The 22,658-nt window shown below is 39.9% G+C and overlaps 2 protein-coding genes across 2 annotated transcripts in view; both read right to left on the bottom strand.

Moving 5' to 3' along the window:
• Window positions 1-7,495: 7,495 nt before the first annotated feature.
• On the bottom strand, window positions 7,496-19,842 carry LOC115145213 (homeobox protein Dlx3b-like). The gene is made up of 4 exons (XM_029686596.2): window positions 19,759-19,842; window positions 15,013-15,705; window positions 11,455-11,639; window positions 7,496-9,706 (listed from the first exon to the last, which is right to left on the bottom strand). The coding sequence occupies exons 2-4, from the start codon at window positions 15,353-15,355 to the stop codon at window positions 9,386-9,388; spliced, it is 849 nt and encodes a 282-aa protein (XP_029542456.1). The 5' UTR covers window positions 15,356-15,705; window positions 19,759-19,842; the 3' UTR covers window positions 7,496-9,385.
• The window catches only part of LOC115145212 (26S proteasome non-ATPase regulatory subunit 11-like), a 24,346-nt gene continuing 20,424 nt past the window's right edge, over window positions 18,737-22,658 (bottom strand). The window contains exons 6-12 of the mRNA XM_029686595.2: window positions 22,431-22,575; window positions 22,110-22,233; window positions 21,766-21,891; window positions 20,828-20,863; window positions 20,627-20,678; window positions 20,176-20,309; window positions 18,737-19,933 (exon numbers count right to left, since the gene is read on the bottom strand). Of these exons, the coding sequence (XP_029542455.1) occupies window positions 20,176-20,309; window positions 20,627-20,678; window positions 20,828-20,863; window positions 21,766-21,891; window positions 22,110-22,233; window positions 22,431-22,575 (617 nt within the window). The 3' untranslated portion in view covers window positions 18,737-19,933. The remainder of the gene's footprint in view (window positions 19,934-20,175; window positions 20,310-20,626; window positions 20,679-20,827; window positions 20,864-21,765; window positions 21,892-22,109; window positions 22,234-22,430; window positions 22,576-22,658) is intronic.

The raw sequence follows: 22,658 nt of genomic DNA, 5'->3' as shown, positions 1-22,658 counted from the left end.
CAGCCCGCGCTACCTGCGATTTCCGTTAATCTGATTGGTCAAGACAAGCAAAGAACCCGCAGCAGCACTCGGATGGAAGGACAGAAAGGACAGAAATTGTGCGGGAGTTGACAAATAAGGCAAATCGGTCTAAATAACAGCACTTTGCCCCTCTTTTTAAAACTTTGCTTCGATATATTTTATTGAAGAAAATTAACGTTAAATTAAGTAAAAAAGTGAAAGAAAAGTTAAATTAAGTAAAAAAGTGGTTGTAAAACTATTTTCTTATAGCCCGGCGGTTGTCAATGTGCGGTTGGATTATTTTGCCCAAATGGCTACTCAGGGCTAAATATGCTAACTACATTATATTGTGTTGACCACAATATTACCACTGCGACCTACCTTGGTCCGAAGGTAGGCTTTGGCACGTGCTACCGGAGTTATCGGATGCTCTTAGTTCCCAGCGGGGAATTTGACTTGAACGCAGTAGCGGTGCGTGGGTAAAATCACTGGGGACCCCAGGGAAAAAAGCCATATTACAATTGATGTGTTATGATAATTGCGTTGTTTTCTCTATAACCAATTAGTTAATTCATATGCATTACGAACGTGATATACAGGCCTAAAGGCCGAGACAATAAGAAGACACAGTGGCAGAATAAATTCAATCACACGTTTGATTCATCACAAAACCGGGGATCAAGTCCATAAAGCACATTGCATGACCTACAGAATGGTAAAGCAAGTTAATGTTTCCAACATTTTCGGACCACTAAACAACTATTGATTTACACTGAAAATAAATCTAAACCCAACATGCAACAATTTCAAAGATTTTACTGTTCATAAGGAAATCAATTAATTTAAATAAATTCATTCGGCCCTAATCTATGGATTTCAAATGACTGGGAATAGATACAGATATGCATCTGTTGGTCACATATACCTTTTTAAAAAAGGTAGGGGCGTGGATCAGAAAACCTGTCTTCGCATAGAGTTGATCGTGACCTGTGGAATATTGTCCCACTCCTCTTCAATGGCTGTGCGAAGTTGCTGGATATTGACGGGAACTGGAACACGCTGTTGTACACATAAATCCAGAGCATCCCAAACATTTTATTTAATTTTTTTATTTTACCTTTATTTAACTAGGCAAGTCAGTTAAGAACAAATTCTTATTTTCAATGACGGCCTAGGAACAGTGGGTTTAACTGCCTGTTCAGGGGCAGAACGACAGACTTGCAACCTTCCGGTTGCTAGTCCAACACTCTAACCAGTAGGCTACCCTGCCGCCCCAATGGGTGACATGTCTGGTGAGTATGAAGGCCATGGAAGAACTGGGACAGGAATTGTGTATATATCCTTGCGATATGGGGCCATGCATTGTTATGCTGAAACATGAGATGATGACGGCGGATGAATGGCAAGAGCATTCAAATTGCCGTCGATAAAATGCAATTGTGTTTGTTGTCTGCCCATACCATAACCCCACCGCCACCATGGGGCACTCTGTTCACAACGTTAACATCAGCAAAAAGCTTACACACAACACCATTCACGTAGTCTGCGGTTGTGATGCTGGTTGGACATACTGCCAAATTCTCTAAAATAACGTTGGAGATGGTTTATGGTAGAGTAATGGACATTCAACTCTCTGGCAACAGCTCTGGTGGACATTCCTGCAGTCAGCATGCCAATTGCACACTCCCTCAAAACTTTAGACATCTATGGCATTGTGTTGTGTGACAAAACTGCACATTTTAGTGAACTTGTATTGTCCCCAGCACAAGGCGCACCTGTGTAATAAGCATGCTTTTTAATCAGCTTCTTGATATGCCACACCTGTCAGGTGGATGAATTATCTTGGCAAAGGAGAAATGCCCCATAACAGGGATGTAAACAAAAAACAACATTTTAGAGAAATAAGCTTTTTGTGCGTATGGAACATAATTTGGGATCTTTTATTCCAGTTTATGAAACATGGGACCAACACTTCCCATGTTGCCTTTATATTTTTGTTCAGTATAGAACCATAGAGAGTTACCGCAATTCACAAAGAAAACAAAACTGCCTCCACTATTTCAGCACCATTTCAACTTCAAAATTTCAACATCATCAAATCACCTATGCTTAGTGTTAAACAGTGACAACTAAAAGATACCAAAAACAATTTAGTCCAATCAATGTAAACTAAATATGATGTGGCTGTCTATGTTTCTGATTTTTATGTGTGTGTGTGTGTGTGTTCGTGTGTGTGTGTGTGTGTGTGTGCGTGCGTGTGTGTGCGTGCGTGCGTGGGTACGTGCGTGTGCAAGTAGAAAAACATGTTGACTACTTGTAGAGAAACTCCAATGCCATCCTCCTCTCTTTCATGTGGATGAAACAGACTATCACTGTCATAGAGTACATACTTTTATTTTTTGTTTTCTTAAGTTTCCTGGCTAAAATGCTTGCTCGTTAACCTAACTTACTTTCATGGGCAATGTTAGCTAGTTAACATGAGCCTTCTACTGTTCATCTAGTTACATATTGAACTTCCATCCTCACAGGCCATGGGCACAATGTATGGATTAATGGCTGGATCAGAATCACTGGCTGGTATGGAGAATTAAGTAAAACTACAAGTCCAAATCCCTTTCTCCATCCATGGCTAATTTAGGAAAGGGACTATTTCTGCCAGCTAGCCACTGGAGGACAACAACACAATGAGATGCAACAATTCAAGATGTTTCTGTCAATGACGTATGCTCTCGATGCGATGATGGGAGTGACGCCAAATCCAAACTGGCTTCCCTTGACACTGGACCCATCACAGTTGAGCTCACTTTAGCTTAACGCTGATTGACTATTCTTTTATACTTTTTTTTATCAAGGGGAGGCCAAATGCTTGCTGGCTTCCCTTGCATTCAATGCTACGGGCGGCAACAGTGTCATAATCTTGTCGACCAGACAGCATCAGATAGACGGCCGACACATGCAGAGACAGAGGGCCGCTGTTTCGCATGCTCGGATGCATTCTCCGGTGAGATACATTTAGCCTCTTGCGAATTGAAGTAAAATTATTAAACACAGAGAGGAAAGATGTTTTTCCTATTTTTTCTTGGTAAATGTTTTGGGGAAGCCTGGCTTCTTTTGCCATCCGTGAATACACACTACTGCTTGAACAACACTCCCAAGTTGGAATTACAAGTGGGAAACTAGGAGAAGATGTTGTTACCCGAGTTGACGAGTTGTGACATTTCACCACTGACCTCTTACCTTTTCAACCAAAAGATGACAAATACGTTTTTGACATTTACAACGTAATCAATAAGCAAAATATAGATAGTTTGTCCATTATGTCAAAGTTAAGCAAGTTATCTAACTTAGTTATAAGCAATGTTAGCTAGCTTATCAAGCTAAAATCTTATTGGTTGAAGAATTGTTCCGACTTCAAAGGCACGTGAACACATTCATGTAGACTTAGCTACCATTCCCAGTTTCCCATTTCCCACGAGCACATGAAGCAACACTTTATCCATAATCGGTAGATGATTTCGGCCTATATTAATTCTGCATCATTTACAAAGCAGTGCGCAAGAAACAAACCTATTCAAAACAGAATTGACCCCCCTTCCCAAATTAAACATGGGTGCTAATGTTGTCTACTCGTTTGCATGCACATGCTTCCACTTCTTCCTGTCTGTTGCAGCCAATCATAGGTGGCAGCATGACACGCATGTTTAGCAGGGCTCATTAGCTAATGGGGGGATACCTAGTCAGTTGCACAACCGAAAGCATTAAACCAAAACACGTCTTTTACATTTAACCCAACCCCTCTGAATCGACTTCCATGTTATCAGCACCCGGGGAGTAGTTGTTGTTGGGGGTTAACTGCCTTGCTCAGAGGCAGAACAGCAGACTTTTCCACCTGACCAGCTCGGGGATTGAAACCAGCGACCTTTCAGTTACTGGCCCAATGCTCTTAACCTCTAGAGATACAGGTGTGTGAACCACAGACACAGGTGTGCACGCAAAGCAAGACAATTTTGTCCTAATTATTTTGGAAATGTCTACGTACAGTATATGGATAGACCTATAATTTCCAACCTCGGAAAAGTGTCCTAAACAGGTAGGCCTACATCACAGGTACAGTCATTTCAGCACAACTTATCTCGACCACATCTATAATTAAATAACGAATAAGAGGTCTACGTTTAGGGTTTATGGAAGGAGAGGTAGTGGTCAGAGCAAGGTGGCAGAATAAATATGCAAATGTTATGGAACCAACCCAACCTTAGGTGCAATGCATCCCCATCTACAATTAGTAACACCCCAAGCAAGTGGCAGAAAAGTGTCCCTGCTGCAAACATCAACACTGAGAATAAATATTCCAGCGGCCAGTGGGCCAGCAAAAATTCCACAGCTGCCTCTCATGCCTCTTTCCATCCCATCTTTGTTTGTATGTTTCTTTCCCCATATGAAAACGACAGTGGTGAGTGATGTTTGTGGTTGGCGTGAAACCATATCCCTTCCCTGACATCTGTAAGCTGGGATGTTGTCCTCTGTGCTTCTCAGTTCTCACCCAACCACCAAATCCACCTCCAGATACCCCCCCCCCCCCCCATAGGTTTGCTTGTGAGAATAAGAGTGGGAATATGGATTCTAGCATCTATCTCGTGTAAGTGACAATTAGCATTGCCCTCACTGGTTCCCAATAATACCGTAGACGTGGACCGTGGCTGCACCTACTACACCGAGAATACAAAACATTAAGGACACCTGCTCTTGCCATGACACAGACCGACCAAGTGAATCCAGGTGAAAGCTATGATCCATCATTGATGTCACTTAAATCCACTTAAATCAGTGTAGATGAAGGGGAGGAGAAGGATTTTTAAGCCTTGAGACAATTGAGACATCGATTGTGTATGTGTGCCATTTAGAGGGTGAATGGGCAAGACAAAATATTTAAGAGCCTTTGGAAAGGGGTATAGTAGTAGGTGCCAGGCACACCAGTTTGTGTCAAGAACTGCAACGCTGCTGGGCTTGTCACGCTCAACAGTTTCCCGTGTGTATCAAGAATGGTCCACCACCCGAAGGACATCCAACCAACTTGGCACAACTGTGGGAAGCATTGGAGTCAACATGGGCCAGCATCCCTGTGGAACACTTTCGACACCTTGTAGAGTCCATGCCCCAACGAATTGAGGCTGTTCTGAGAGCAAAAGGGGGTGCAACTCAATATTAGGAAGGTGTTCCTAATGTTTGGTAAACTCAGTGTACTTACTTTGTTTGTTTGTTTTTCAAATGTGGTGGATTCTGATCGATCATGTCCGACTCCGTTTACGATTCAGTTACCATGACAATGTTGAATGTGCTAAGTTGCTTGGTGGGATAAAACCCCAATGCTACCCCCTCGGCCCCACACACCAGACATATAATCAACTCATATCTCCTCAGGTTTAAGGCATCCAGTCAGCCTGCTGAGTGAGGCATGAGAGACCAGAGGCCCACACACAGAGCCAGGGAGCGCTCCTCCTACTAACTACAACATTCATAATGTTCTTCCCCTAGAGTCATTGGTAGAGGGGTGGCAGGTAGCCTAGTGGTTAGAGTGTTGGGCCAGTAACAGTAAAGGTTGCTAGATCGAATCCCCAAGCTGACAAGGTAAAAATATCTGTCATTCTGCCCCTGAACAAGGCAGTTAACCCATCATTGTAAATAAGAATTTGTTCTTAACTGACTTGCCTAGTTAAATAAAGGATAAAAAATAATGTTGTTTATGTACTGTGGATGAAAATAAGCATTTCCTCACACAGATGAACAGAGGTAAAGCACATCACATTGGTCTCGTTGCTTGACTGGTTTAGGTGAGTGAGCTGAGAGATGGGGGACTATGACCTGAGGCGGGGAAGGAAACAGCAGTCCAATCTTCCACGACACAGCTACAAACTTTCCTTCCGCTTTTGAGTTTTCCCGTTGTGCTTGCGACAGGTGATGTCATCACCTTGTCTTTCCGCGGCTGCCGAGAGGCATTTTTCTTGTCACTTGAAAGGTCTTTAACAATAAGATAAGCACAAAGGCTTCTATAAACAGAAACCAAAAATTCAGCCCAGCCCAAAAAGACATAGGTCTACTTCCTAATTTCACGCCATCATATAAATGTGTCAATCCTTCATAACAGAAGAAAAAGCATGAATGAACATATATGATAGTAAGGACAGTCCTGGATCAGGGTGACATACATATTATCTTGAACTATTTCATTTAATTTCGTTGTTGTTGATGTTTGTCAAAGAGCACAGTGACATCATGGAAAAAATGACCTTGAATTGAAGGACCTAAAATGTATTTACATTCATCAAACCCTGTGACACCATCTTGTGCCATTCAAGTGAAAACCAATCCAGTCCAAGTAGGGCTAGATCGGCACAGATTTCCAGCATAAAGGTAAAGTAACTTCTATAGCGAATTGTATACGCTTCAAACTGAAAAGTAATTCCAGCTCTTGAATAATACAAGGAAAATGAAAGCAGGAGTGATTGTCAGGATCCATCCTTCAAGGACTCTTACGCCAATGATTGGCTTTCAACATCAAATAAATTAAACTGGCTTGGATCAAAGGAAGATGGCAGAGAATCATGAATCTGCCTGTAGTAAGTCACTTAAAAGAAAGGTAATCCCTATCAATTTTAGTCGATGTTGAAGACTGGATCTATGCATTCCCACTAGCTGGGCACAGCTGACAACTTGGCCTTTGAACTGCTATTGTAAGGTTAACAATATACAGGCATTTTAAATATTGTATTCCACAATGCAAATTTAGATTTTCACAATATACCTCTAATATGTTTTCATATTTTTTTAGATAGTAATGTATTTGTTATCCCTCTAATTTTCCAGACTGAATTATTTTCTTATCCCCACAACAGCTCTCTCTCTCTCTCTCTCTCTCTCTCTCTCTCTCTCTCTCTCTCTCTCTCTCTCTCTCTCTCTCTCTCTCTCTCTCTCTCTCTCTCTCTCTCTCGCTCTCTCTCTCTCAGCAGTGTGCTATTAAAATCCAGAGACTCCAGTGTGTCTGCTTGCCTGTCACCTCCCACAGTCTCTTCACATGCAGGCAGCTCTTCCTAAAACCAGGGCATGTGCTCCTCACTGACTCCGCCAGATAGTTTGCCTATCTGCCTCACACACTTAACCCATGAGATGCCAAATACAGTTGGTCCTTAACTTTTCAAAAGGAACCTTTGTACGAAAAATATCATGAATACTTATTTTCCACCATAATTTGCTAATAAATTCATAAAAAATCCTACAATGTGAGTTTCTGGATTTTCCCCCTCATTTTGTCTGTCATAGTTGAAGTGTACCTATGATGAAAATTTCAGGCCTCTCTCATCTTTTTAAGTGGGAGAACTTGCACAATTGGTGGCTGACTAAATACTTTTTTGCCCCACTGTAAATGCCATTTATGCAGCAGACACAGTCCACACATTTTGGTATGTGACTGCGGTGAGAATCGAACACACAATTCTGGTGTTGCTAGTACCATGCTTTAATAAACTTAGCCACATACAGGACTTCTGCAAATACATAAGTACAGTACTGCAAATTACAATACATGACTACAATACAGATGGAAGACGTATAATTGCCATCCCCATGAGCGTACCACCCTCCTTCTGGCTATAGAGGAGGCATGCAATGATTCCAATCCAGACCAATTTAGACCGAAAGGTTTTTCCCAAGGTACATGAATAATGAGGATATTTACTGCCATTTCGATCAAAACCTATGGCCAAATGCTCAAGACAGGCTTGATGCAAACTAGTGTCTGCTAAAGATTGTTTCTTTCATTTCTTTCATTTGATTACATTGTGAAAGATGTCTTCAATGATCACACAAGGGATAGAAATGATGGAAATGTGATGTTCAGTCAATTTTCATGGGTAGTGCAAGTGTATAGCCTAATGTAAAACAGTGTAATGTACTGTAATTTACAGTACTGTAGCATACTACATTCAAATGACAATTTTGAATCATGTATCTTACATGTTTTGGTATTGGGTTAAATGGTTGTTAAAATAACTCAATTGAGAATGTATCATTATGTTGTGTTTTTGTGATTAAACCAATGTACTAATCACTAATCACAGTAAACGTATATTTTGGATATATGGTTGTGCGGTGACAGATGTTTACAAACAAAATGAATGCACTATGAAATGTTTTGAATGTAAGACTGGCTGTGTTGCAAGTGTTTTTGTGCTAAAGTTGAAAATATTCACCACATACTTGTGAAAGTAGTACCAAAGTGATCATTTAAAAATATATATAACGTGATTCCATCTCAATAGAGATCAAACTCTAAGCGCCTATATATTTATTGGTCTGGACTGTTAATATATAATTTCTTCCATTCCATTTTGTCCTTACAACCGTTTCATTGGATAATTTGTATAAAGAAGTCTATGGAAACAAGATTTGAATGTTATCTCAAGGGGTTATTTACATCTGTGTGTGTGCATGTGTGTGTAAATATTACATCATTTCAATTGGTGTAAATATAATTAATAAAAACAAAAACTTTATTATTCACACAAAAGACTAACTATAAAATATGTGTTTCTCAGGCACCAAAGTGTCACAATTAGATGTTTTAAGTTCTCACATTGAAGTTCTATTACCATATCAATAGAGTATAAAATAGGCTACATTATAAATAACATCCTGAGTTTATGGCTTTTACCAAAAATCTATTGCAAATGCAAAGTACCAAATACACATTTTTATTTCCTATAGTTCTCTGCAACTTCCAAGAGATGTTTTGTTTTGAACCATTGTGTAATAAAATGTTGTATGGCTCAATATGTGAATTGAGCCTTAATTACATCTATATAAATGCAAGAAATGGTAAGTATAATTTATGAATGTATGAAAATGGTACACATCACTTCCATGTATCTGTGGGTGTTTCATATTGTGAAGAAACAAAGGGTGTTGAATGCACTGACAGTATATATTTGAATAGCTGTAGATCAAAGAATATGTTCATTTAATGGTCCCACAGTGGTCCCACAGTGGGCCACTATAAAGGAAAGTGCCACCAAATAGGCTGCTATTCCATCCATTCTCATATCAAATCTCTCTCTCCTACAGAGTGAAATGAGCCACTGATAATATTAGCAACTCATCACTCTAAACATCCATCTAAACAGAACATGGATTTGTCCATTCTTTTTGTATACAGTTCCTCTGTTTTGAATCCAAAAGGAACAACAGAGACAATAAGTCCTTGTGCATGTTTCCCAACTTGCCCGTGAACTTCAGCCCTCTGTATTTGCACACAAATCCCATCACAGCCCTCTAGGCTTTATTTCCAATGAGCGGCCATGTTGGACCACAGTTTGTTCCGATACGTTTTGTATTAGTACACCGCCCCCATATTCTTTGGTGGTGTTGTGTGCTGAAGAACCAGTCCTGAGTGCTGTGAACGTGACTGTGAGGTCTGTTGATACCAGTGATGAGTGTAGTCCTCCACATAACATAGAGAGGAGCTGAGGGAGGGCTGGGGAGCCTGCTCTCTAGTGGCAGGGTCTGTGGGTATACTACTGTCCCAAATGGCCAGGGAAGGGGGTGAATTGCAGGACATAGAGTCACTGGCTCCTGGGCTATGGTCCAGTGGAACTTCCCCGTATGTGTACAGCTTCTTGAATTTGGAACGCCGATTCTGGAACCAGATCTTGACCTGGAAGAAAAAATATTTGAGCTACAGGTTGTTTGGGATGTTTGTACCAGAAAATGTGAAGGTAAGAGTTAAAAATGTATTATCTAGCAAAGTGTTGTAATTTCATATTGACACCCTATGCCTTATTAGAATAGAATATACCTAATTATATTGCATTGAAATTTGGAATCCAGATGCAAACTTAGATCCATAAATGAAGCTATCAATTATCAGATATGAAAACAAACAGGAAGAGGTTAATAAATATTAATATTATATTTGACATATAATATAAACAATACTGTTTTTTTTATCGCTTCGGTAAAAAATGTACAAGTATGTGGTGAATTGTAAGATACATGTTTCAAATTTGTACTTTGAATGTAGTATGCTCCAGTACTGTAAATAACAGTACATGACACTGTTTCCACATTAAGCTATGCACTTGCACTACCCATTAAAATTGACTAAACATCAAATTTCCATCATTTCTATCCCATGTGTGATCAAAGGTATGATGATTGAAGACATCTTCACAATGTAATTAAATTAAAGAAATACGTTTTAGCAGACACTAGTTTGCATTAAGCCTGTCTTGAGCATTTGGCCAGTTTCTCATCGAATTTGCAGTAATTATCCTCATTGTTCATGTACCTGGGGAAAAACCTTTTGTCATGGCAAACTTCATTTTGGATACATGTTTATTGTATAGGGAATGCATTTCTTTCTTGTTTTGGACTTTCTGGATTATTTATGCATTGGTATTGTATTGATATTGTATTACTGCACTGTAGGAGCTAGAAACACAATCATTTCATTCAACTGCTGTAACATTAGCTAATCTGTGTACATGACCAATACACTTTGATTTGTTACATAAAGTGCATCTCTGATCAGATTAATTTTTTTACTTACTCTGAAGTAAAATCAGAGTCATCATCATAGTAGTACATAGTAGTATCATATTTTTTATGTTTATACTTTACAGACATACTTTTTAATATGTAATTCTCAAAATCTGTAGTAGACAAACCAGTTTACATGTACAATCTATAGGTTTACCAAATTTTTAAATGATCATCAATTAAGAACAGTCAGATTAAGTAATAGTAACATGTCTTTTAACAAAAGAAAAGTGAATCATATCAAAAGTTATGTGAGCATTGCATTGTGAAAGGAAATTACTTTATATGAACATGTATTTCTAGATGAAACACTGTTTAAGTTGGGCTCCCGAGTGGCGCAGCGGTCTAAGGCACTGCATCTCAGTGCAAGAGGTGTCACTACAGTCCCTGGTTTGAATCCAGGCTGTATCACATCCGGATGTGATTGGGAGTCCCATAGAGCCGTGCACAATTGGCCCAGCATTGTTTGGATTTGGCTGGCATCATTGTAAATAAGAATTTGTTCTTAACTGACTTGCCTACTTAAATAAAGGTTTTAAAAAACAACATTTAATTAAGTTTGGTGAAAAAGTGACTATGATTTTGCATGTTGTATTACGTCAATTGAACATGTGCTAAGAGTTTAAAACAACTGCCTTTTTGATCATCTGTTTTGTACTAAGAGTTGTGAAAATGTACCAAATACTTTTGAAAATTAAAAGCGATAAAAACCTATAACGTCTCAGATGATTCACTAAGTGTAGAATTACAGTATGCAAAAATATGCCAGCATAGTTCATGGTTTTATTAGACAAATGAACATAAATCGTAGACATATTTAATCTCTCAACAGCGTGTCATAACAGTGGTATGTGGCTTCCTCACCTGTGTTTGTGTCACGCCGAGATGAGCAGCTAGTTCGGCTCTCTCAGGAAGAGACAAATACTGAGCTCCCTGAAAGCGATGTTGCAACGCAGCGAGCTGGTAACTAGAATATATGGTGCGAGGTTTTCTGATTTTTCTAGGCTTTCCGTTGACCATTCTCACCTCAGGTTCTGGTTCCTCTTTCCCTAAAAAAAAAAAAATTGACAACAGAGCATTAGTAGGCTAAAGGACTTGAGGGGCTCATACATTTACACTAGACTACAGAGGGCTTCAACAGTAGACTATAGGCCTATGCCTACAGAAAAAAAGTATTATGATAACAGATTAATTCATGATATATTTCATAAGTAAACATCATTAAAAAAAAATATGATTATGCCTTACATTGTTTTGACCAGTTCTGAAATAGGCTTTACTCAATAGCCTAAACAGGGTTTGGTGCACAAAATGTCTCTGTCCAAGATATTACAATGTCCCTCACACTATTATGGGAGATGTCACTAATGAGAGAAGATGATTGGTGCATAGAGTACATAGGCTATTTAGCCTTCATGTATTGTTTGTGGTGTTTTCACATGGAGTGATCAAGTCAAAACTCTAAGACAGGCTATTGAGCCAAAAAGTAATGTGTGCCAGACTGACATGTCGTGACACCTCATGTTGATGCATGTGGCTTTGGGCTTAGCCCCGGGCCAATATCGAAGAGAAAGATTCTTCCTGGAATGTCAATGTTACCAGCTAAACGGTATGTTATAGGGCCTGGATACCTAAACATTGTTAACACTAAAATTACCAATGACAACGCAAACACAATAGTAGTTATCTCTCAAATGTGAAGGTTTCAGCTGCTTTGCAAAACCAATTTTGGAAAAAAATAAGGAAGTCTTTTGCATTTATAGAATAGGCTACATTTTCATTTTCATTCTAGGCCATATGAACAATTTATATTATTTAAGAGCTTAAATAGCATAGTGTGTTATTGCAAAACAATCAAAGTAGACTAGGCCCAATGGGTAATTTGAATTTTAGGATAAAAAGTATATAATACATTATTCCCTGGGAGCTCATCTTAAAGGTAAAGAACAGTCAAAATCATGTATTTCATGAAATGTAATGATATTTGGATGAAACCAGATCAAAGTATGATGACCAATGTATGAAAAGTATGACTGTTGCTTCTACATTGATCAAATTTGATCATAAAGTTACTGGTCCCCTCCCCCATGTCAAACAATTGGATTCAGGAGGCAGGATTATTAAAGTGATTTTCTATTACCCAATTTAAATAAGTACCACCTTGTAACCAACATCGGAGAAGGCGTGGTTGCAATTGGGCCTGTGTAACAGTATAGCTTCCATCCCTCTCCTCACCCCTACCTGGGCTCGAACCAGGGACCCTCTGCACACATCAACAATAGCCACCTTTGAATTATCGCTACCCATCGCTCCACAAAAGACACAGCCCTTGCAGAGCAAGGGGAACAACTACTTCAAGGTCCCAGAGCGAGTAAAGTCACTGATTTAAACGCTATTAGCGCGCACCCCGCTAACCATTTCACATTGGTTACACTCAGCCCCCTTTTCCGCAGCAACCAGTGATCCGGGTCAACAGCATCAATGTAACCGTTTTTCTTCCGTCCCTCTCCTCGCCCGTGCCTGGGCTCAAAACAGGGACCCTCTGCACACATCAACAACAGCCAGCCTCGAAGCATCATTTACCCATCGCTCCACAAAAGCCGCGGCCCTTGCAGAGCAAGGGGAACAACTACGTCAAGGTCTCAGAGCGAGAGAAGTCACCGATTGAAACGCTATTAGCGCGCACCCCGCTAACATTTTACATCGGCTACACATGGTTTATATAGCTAGATAGCTACTTTACAGTGCCAACATTTGGTGGTAGGGTATCAGCAAATATAATTAAAAGTTTGCCATATGCATCTATGGCAATGTTAACATTTTAATCTGTGTCTGGTGTTAGCTAACTACTGGCTAGCTAGGTCTTCAGCCATCATGGAACAAAAGGGAGGGAAGGGTCGTTCAAAACTCTGACGCAGTTGTCAAATCAAGACATTCGTTAGTGCTGCTGTGAACCGCATCACAAGAGACATGCCAAACGGGAAATGTATAAAACATTTTTGACATCATTGATGCAATTTCAATGTTGTTTGAGGTGCTTTGTATATCACCAAATTGGCTTGAGATTATTTTACTGCAACACTGCTCAGTGCAACCAAGTTGCTTGAGAGCTCTCATATATGCTCCCCGCCCACTCGCCTGTCTTTTCAAACTTCCTAGTGGTTAGCTATGAGCTAATTTTGAGCATTTCTATCGAAAACTAATATTATGGGTAATATTTTAGTCACTCAAAATGCTATTTTACATGGGAATTAGAATGACTGTTTGGTACCTTTAAGACTTTTATTTTTACAAAAATACAAAATGGGGTAGGATTTAGCTCATTTTCTTTTAATTAAAAATTGTCACATATCACATGTTGTTAGCTTTGCAGCCTAGAAAGCAGAATAGCAAACAATATGTTTCTGCATAGCATATCCCTGCAGATTTTTTGTATCACATTAAGTAAATGTGATAACATGTGAAACAAGTAAAAGCAACACGTGATAACATGAAAGTACACATGTGAAAACATATTATATGAAATAAATCTGACAATATGGGGAGGCAAAATTTCAACATGTGATACCATGCTACATGTGACAACATTTGAAAGTTTTTCACATGTGAAGTGAAAACATTATTCTCCTCACATGTAAAAATGTGAACTCTATATTGAATACATGTGACATTTTTTCACATTTGAACATCTGACCTCATGATACATAATACATCTCTGCATTTAGCAAACGACTGCCTTCTTAACTGCTATAATTTAATCTGACTATTCTTTCATCATTGATTTCATGTACTTATCTCAACATTTTGAGGGTTTTCTGTATAGTTGTCTAATGTTGGTGGGGAATATTATTATATTTTAATGTTACTCCTGAATCACTGATAAATATAATAGTTTTTCTTGAGTGTATTATACAAAAGCTGAGATTTACTTTAAAGTCCAGTGTAGGAATACAGGTGAAATCAGTAAATTACACAGACATGGTGGCATAGTAGAAAGTTCTAAACGCCATGAACCAAGAGGTCTCGAGTTCATATCCCACATAAGGACACGTTGAATAATAATTACTGTATAAATAAACATGCACAATATAATCATGTATGTAAAATGTAGGTAGGCCAAAAAATCTATAGTAGACTATGCTAATTTATACTATTTTCGAAACATTTGAACTCCCCCCAAATTAATGCCCAACACCAATTTTAGGCTGACCAAATGTAAATTCGATTCATATCAATTTAAGAAGGCCCATTTAAATTATGTGGCATAAAGGTTGGTCCTCGTCGATAAGCGATAGCCTACGCATTTGGGGTGGTTAATTTAACATGGGCCACATTGACACTATTAATAAACATAACTTCGAGACTCTTTGTGAAACTCTTTATTCACCACAAATGGCAACGCGTCTCATGCGTAAATCTTACCGATATCTTGGAGATGTGACTGTATGTCCCGGGTATAATGAGCGTATTGCTTATGGGGATAAGGGTATTCCGATTTTGCAATGTAGGCCCCCGATACCCCAATCCCATGGAGATTGTAATGGTGATGATACGAGTATGGTTTCATTGGTTGCGAGTAGGACTGGCCGTGGCTGGGGTAGTAGCCGTGGTGGCTGTGCATCGTCTGGCCGCTGTAGAACCCCATGTCCATGGGAGAAGACTTTGGCAGCGTCGGGAAATCATTGGAGCCAGGGTGACAGCTCACTGTGGCGTGGAGATCAGACGACAGGCTCGATGCCGCCTTCTCAGAAGTAGTTCCATTCATCCTGCACCGCCCTCCTTCACTCTCCTAATAAAAACCTCCAGAAAGTGTGGAGACTTGTAAGAAATGCGTAGTAGTTGAAATAGAAGTTTGAAAAGAAAACATACCCTCCCAAAATAAAACCAAAACAATAGGCCTATTGTGTAGCATCGAACTCCTCAGAGCCCATCCAAAGTCCCTCGGCGAGACTGCACTGCACTGTGGCGGCACCCAACCCAACTGAACTCAAATTTACAGAGCGAGGGGAGTGGATGCTTCATTCCCATTGGTTCCAAACAGCCTCTGCTTCGTTTACCCCGAGGGATAAACTCGAAAATTTCCAGAACCTCCCCCGGCCAGAACCACAGTCCTTTCTGAAAGTAGAAGATACATTTTCTGTTGGATGTGTTTATTACAAGTTTAGTCTGTCTGCAACAAGGATTTGCACCATTCTTCAGTGGAGTTGTGTATACAAACAAAAAAACGTAGCCTATATATATTTGTTTTACCTTTATTTAACTAGGCAAGTCAGTTAAGAACAAATTCATATTTTCAATGACGGCCTAGCAACAGTGCTCCCTTGCTCGGGCAGAACGTCATATTTTCACCTTGTCAGCTCAGTGATTCTAGCTTGCAACCTTTCGATTACAAATCCAACGCTCTAACCACCAGGCTACCTGCCGCCCCTATATGCATAGGTTTGGTCCTATGCTATTTATTCATGGGCTTTTAGATCAATTTGATAGACTAAATCCTCTTTAGGTTGGCTCGTGACTTGCCCTAAAGGCCTTTCCCTAGGTGTGGCAGCCCTAGAATTGTGTCATCACTAGTTACCACAATCAATAAGTAATAAACCCCGCCTATTTCTACCATTTATCTTCTTAAAATCTGATTTTAAACCTACCCGTAACCCTAACCTTAACCACACTGCTAACCTTATGCCTAACGCTTTTTGTTTTCATTCATATTTACGAAAGCCTATAGCCAATTTAGACTTTGTGACTGTGGTAACTAGTGGAAACCCAAGACATGGCCGGCCATCCGATGCACATCCTCCAAAATATTTATTTGTTCTCTCTATTTTATTATCCATTCCCTCTGTTTTTTATTCCTTAAATCGTTCGTTTTTGTTCATATAAATTACTCCCGAACTCATTGTGGATGTATGTAGCCTCTCTCTCAGCATGGTCTCATAGACTAGACATAACATAGTAACTTTAAATCGGGTACATTCAAATTAGTGTGATATGTGACATTTGGTATGGAGTTTGAATCTCATCACAGACAATTTTAGCTAATGAGCAACTTCAACTACTTACTAGTTTTTAGCTACTTTGCATGTTAGCTAACCTTTCCCTAACTCTAACTTTAACCCTTTAACTTAAATCCTAAAATGAACCCTAACCCATAGCCTAGTTAGCCAGCGAGCTAACATTAGTCACCTAGCTAGAATTCGTAACATATCATACATTTCGTAAGTTTGTAAGATATAATACGAATTGTAATTCATAACGTAAATGGGTGATGGAATCCAAAAATGTATACATACCATACGAAACATACCATACTAAATCTCAGATTTGCATACAGAATAATACAAAATGCCTTGAAACCAGCTTGGATCTCTAAATATAAATCTACATAAATATGCATGTATAGGTCTTGTAGCTATCATCCGCTAGTATATAGACTTTTCCTTTTGAAAGACTGTCTGTAACTATTCTAAGCCTAACCACCTCCGAGGCCTGAGCCCTAAACCTAACCTCTCTGACCCACATGCCTAATCCTAACCACTCCTGAGGCCTGAGCCCTAACCTCTCTGGCCCCTGTGCCGAACCCTAACCACCCCAGAGACCTGAGTCCCAACCATAACCTTTCTGGCCAATAAAACCCAACCATAACCACCCCAGAGACCTGATTCCTAACCTTAACCTCTCTGGCCTCCATACCTAACCCCAACCATTCCTGAGACCTGAGTCCTAACCCTCCTTGGTTCTCATGCCTAACCCTAACCCCTAGGGAGATCTGGATCTCTGACTGGTCCCCTTTCCCACCATGATAAGTTTAATTTACACTTTTACCTACAACTATAAAAAATATTTGTCTACAAATTATTTTGAATATACCCCCCTATTTTCTTATGGCAAAATTACATCCCGTTTTGTTCAATGTATATGAGATCTTCCTCAACAGCTAACATCACTTTTTGTAAATTTTGAAGAATTTATGTAGGCCAATAATATAAAACATAAATCCCATAAAAGCCTCATAATTCATAAAGGTCATGTTAACTGACTGCTATTATTGGGGAGGGGGACGTATTATGCGCGAAATGGGGGCGGAAAGCCTCTATTGTTGCAATTACAATATGTTCAATTGGACATTTGCCAGGCTAGGGTATAGATAGCTAAAAAAAACTCCTCCGAAATACAGATTTAAGGTCATGAAGCAGAATTCCTGCCTAGGGATGAGAGCACATAATTACACCAAATTTGCACTCTGAGTGATTTTGCATGCCCGTTTCTATTATTTGCCCTTATGATTCAGAGGCATATAAAATCTCTATGGCATATGGAAATAAGCTATTGAATGGTCAGTGGTCATCACCATTTGAAGCATGTAATTAAATATAATTACAATTTTGACTGCAATATGTTATAGGCCAAGTGGGACCATCATGGTAGCCTAAAGAGAAAAGGGAACTAATAGAACATGAGGGAATGGATAAACATTGGAAGCTAATAAAGAGAGGGAACGAATAAAAAAAGAGGGAAATAATAATTTAAAAAAAGAGGGAATGGATTAGCCTGGCTGTTTATTTTTCTCCACCAAGACCCCTAAGTGGCTCCATAAAGGTTAATTAAGTGAGATATAAAATGCAGTCTTATTCATGATTAGATTAGACCATTTTTGAAGTTGGAAAACATCTGACAAACTGATTGGAGTGAAATGTTCCTTGAATAAGCATGTAGCTTGTTATTTCATAATACTTTTGTCAGACAGACAGTAGACACACCAATTACAATGTGAACATGGCTCAAGCAGAGCATGAAGGATTTATAAGACATATATATTACCAAATTAGTCAATCTAAAGAGATTATTTTCCCCTTTCATCTATGACCCAACTAGAAAACAATTTCACTTGTGAAAATTCTAATCCAATAGCGCTCCCTGGTGTCTGATAAGTGTAGCTACATAATGACATTAATTTGTAACCTGTGCACCTTTTGGTGTCTGTCCCAGATGACACTGTTCCCTATATAGTTTACCACTTTAGGCCAGGCCCTTTAGGGCTCTAAAATGTAACAATTAATTTACCCTGATAAATGTAGCACATATGCTGAACCTGATAACATATGCAAGATAAAACTCTATATACAGACACGATAGATTTGAAAACAAATCAAGGTATTTGATTATTGTAATAGGCAAAACACGAGGCAAAGTCCATCTAGTTTAGATCCTTCAAACAGAAAATTATGCTGTGACAGTCAATATATTTATTAGCACTTGTCTTTTCTCTGTCTCATGGGAAATGGTCGACTAGTAGTCCTTGCAAAAAGTAGTCCCCAAACCTTACAGCTTTTAACTGTAAGCCCCATTTTTTTTAATACATGAGGAATAAAACAACCAACTCACTCCCTGTCAGCCAGTCACAACACATACAACCAGGTCAATCACCACCACTCCCGAAAGCACAGAGGGCTTATTTTATTCTCGTTTAGTGTAATAAAAAAAAAGGGATGGACGAGGTGTTAGCATGGCAGGCCTGACAGCCACACACCTGGCAACATTATGTACAAACTGGAATTGGAGGCAGGGAAAGGAAACAATTACACCTGGATTAAAATACTATCAGAGATCATATCAGGTACTTTATATGTTCTCGATTGAGCTAACCTGTTGAATTGGAACAAATAGAAAAGTCCCAAAAAGGAAAATCACACCCTCCTGGCTCACCAGGCAGGATAAAACAAACACTCAGTGCTTGAACGATTTTCAAACAATATATTAACCCAGGTCTGGGAACTATAAAACGGTGTGGCGATGACTGTGTCCTTTTCCTGTGGCGTGTTCGCAGGGACAGTGGTCCGTTTCATCTGTCCACTCTGGCACAAAGCCAACAGACCCAGATTGCCATCTGTGTGTTGGGGGGATGAAGGCAAGAAAACATATGGGTTGGCCAGGGGTTGTTTGGCAACAGAACTGAACCTTAAGGCAATGTAAGCCCACCAATTACACTCTTTCAGAGATCTTTCATACATGTTATATATAACATGTTTGTTTCTTTATTGTTCATTTTTTACAAGATTCCCTGATGGTCGGCAAAGAGGGGAGGAGGAGGATGCCGAGGAACATAGAAACCTGTGATGCCAGTAGTTGTAATGTCCGTTGGGGGAAAAACATTATTATTTTTTTATGTACCCAGTCTGAATTGAAGAGGGGTGGGGGGGGCAGCCTAGCCCTGTCAGTTTGTGGGTTGGTCGGTTGGTTTATTTGCTTGCTGGGTTGTTTGTCCGAACACCGCCCTCTCTCCCCTTCCCGGAGTGCTTCACAAACTTGCCGGACAAGCTCTGTGCTGGGGTACAGGTGGTCTCCTCTTTGGGAAGAGACAAACGGGAAAATATATTAACTAGCAGGCTGGGGCAGCAGATTTAGGGACACAGATCAAGCCTAGTCATGGACTAAATAGCATACTCAATTGAACGTGGTTAATCTGTGTTCGGGAAACCGTCCCATAATTTCCAAAGCAGGGCTGTCATACATACCTATGACACATATTCAACATACATTTATTCTATAGGACTCCAATTCTGCTAGCGGCTCAGGGGACTGGCTGACCTATGTGAGCTTCTTGGCTTTGTTGTAGAGTGAGTCCACCACTTTGCTCATGTTCTGAATGGTCTCCAGGGCCGTTGTGTCTACTGCAGGCTCATCGAAGATGATCAGCACACCCTCGCCTTGGTCCAAAATACCTAGAGGAGGTGGAGGGATGGTGTCAAGTAGGTACAGAGTAAAGACAAAAAAACCTCAGACCTAAAAAAAGTGATAGTCTTCCTTTAACTTGAAGTTAATTATTACATTTTCCCAACAACTATGGGACTAAAATGACGGGAGGAGGACATCTGGATTTAAACTCCCCTATGTATTTATTTGGGAAGTAAAGCTAAAGGTTTTAATTTGGCTCTATGCTGCAGGATTTTACATTGGTCGGCAGGTTTTAGCTTCACTGTCCAAATAAATACATAGAGAAGAGTATGTGTTCACATTTTTCATTATCATAGACACCTACCGTGAAATTTTGTGTCAAGAATCATCTGTGACAATTTCCTCTCGACATCTCCCTGTGTAGAAGTGAAGAAACCAAATCAACACAGCTTTACAACAGAGCAAATGTTTAAGGAAGGAAATGGGCATGGCAAAATAACAAAAATAAGTGAAAGATGTGCTGACACCATTTAATGTCCTAGTCGTGGAATAAGCCAGGACTTACTTTAGAGAGTTTTATGAGGGTGGAAATGTGTTCTATCTGTGGGGAGACAGAACAACACTTGTCAGTGGTCTGGAACACAAGCTCAACAAAGCAAAACAAATACTAGACACAATTCGACAAATATTACTTTTATAAACACAGCAATTTGACTTTATACTTTACAAATCCTTAAAGAACTTTACTAGACAAAATATCCAAGCTGAACAAAGCTAAACAAATACTAGCCTTTTACAAATAGCCTTGCTATTAATTCCCTGCCAGTAACCTATCAGCATCTCACAACCCTTTCAAGCTGCCCACTCCACTTCCCATAACCCTAGTAGTACAATAAACTGGCCTCAATGTGTGACCTGGGTTGCTAAGGGGTACATAGTTAGTGGGCAGGACACCTGACAGCTCTTCTGACTGTACAGGCCAGTGTCTGTTCACTCCTCTGAGGGGACTTGTGGGAAGGAGTGCGTGCAGAACTGAGTTGTTATTGTTGTAACGTGTGTTTACTATTTACTGTTGGTAGTAGATAATGATAATTGTTTGCTTATATAGTCTTGATCTATACAGTCCTTTATATTTATACAGTCCTTACCAGTCCTCTTGCTGTGCTAATAGTGTACAGCCTATTCATTACTGCTTATATCCTGTATTACAGAACCACATCCTTCCAACATCTATTCCCTGTCTGCTGTGAGTGTGTACAGCAATAAAGTTCCCTTGTGTGTAACTGAGGTTGCCACATTCCCCTCTTACCGGGGAAGGCGCTAGCGGGTCACAGAGCAGCCCAAACCGAGTCGCTCTCTTTCAAGCCTACTACTTTTAAAAACAAAGAAATTCGGATTTGACAGACTTAACAAATTCTTAAATAATTTTACAAGAACAAAAGCCTAGTCTTGGACTGGAAAGCATGCGCCCACCCTCCACAAAATGCTCAGCTGTAAGCTCACCTGTACCCTGGAGAAAGGCTCGATGACACGGATGAGGTTCTGTTCAAGCAGGTTGTCATAGAGCGTGGTCAAGTGTGTGTTTATGATGGAATCGTCTCTCAACTCACCTCTGTACTCTGTCAGGGCCTGGAGAGAGGGGGGATAGAGGTAAGAAGTGGGGAAAATAGAAGGATATAGATAGGTGAGAAAGTAAAGATTTAGCAAAAGAGGGGGATAGAATGAGAGGAAGAGCAAAACAGGTGTTAAGGAACCTACAATATGGGATAAACAATGCAAGGGATAAAAACAGCAAATGAAAAAAATGCATCACTGTTATTCAGATCACTCAACATGCTCTTTCTTACCTTTTCAAAATCATCCAGCGACCGGTTATTGCTGGCCTGCGCCACGCATTTCAGAGAGTCTGTCTGTCTCCCGGCGTGCCGCAGGGCTAGCTTTCCACTAACGAGACCCTGGACCTCCTCAGGACTACAACAAGACAACAGGTTACTCATTCAAGACATCAACTTTCCTCTTAAGCTCTTATCCACACATAACCAACTCCATAACTAACTGTTGTGCTGCATATTTACTAAAATTCCAAAGTTATATCATAAGTAAGTATAGTGATTACACATTGATCACCATTACACACAACATATAGAGTTGAGCGTTCAGCTGCTTACAGGTTGAGCATGATTTTGCAGAGCAGCATGTATTTGAGAGCAGTGATCGCTCTGGGATGGTCGATGGAGTCATAGCCTTCGAAGGACTCGTAGAAGTAAGAGTAGGCAGTCTTCCAGTCCTTCTCCTCTGCTGCGTGGATGATCCCTGTAAGGGTGGAAGGGTGAGGAGGCTATCAACCTGCTCAAATCTGGACCTCAAGTCCTGTTGCAATGCTGATTGTCATGCTT

Source organism: Oncorhynchus nerka, linkage group LG17, assembly GCF_034236695.1.
Source record: "Oncorhynchus nerka isolate Pitt River linkage group LG17, Oner_Uvic_2.0, whole genome shotgun sequence".
In the NCBI taxonomy this organism is placed as follows: Eukaryota; Metazoa; Chordata; class Actinopteri; order Salmoniformes; family Salmonidae; genus Oncorhynchus; species Oncorhynchus nerka.
This window is presented reverse-complemented; position numbering and strand designations above follow the sequence as displayed.

Excerpts from the sequence above, each read along its gene's own strand:
- LOC115145213 (XM_029686596.2), bottom strand. The coding sequence starts at position 15,355 with ATGAATGGAACTACTTCTGAGAAGGCGGCATCGAGCCTGTCGTCTGAT. Across the intron at positions 11,640-15,012 it reads GTCACATCTCCAAGATATCG|GGAAAGAGGAACCAGAACCT; the intron begins GTAAGATTTACG and ends TTTTTTTTTTAG. Across the intron at positions 9,707-11,454 it reads TCGGCGTGACACAAACACAG|GTCAAGATCTGGTTCCAGAA; the intron begins GTGAGGAAGCCA and ends TTTTTCTTCCAG.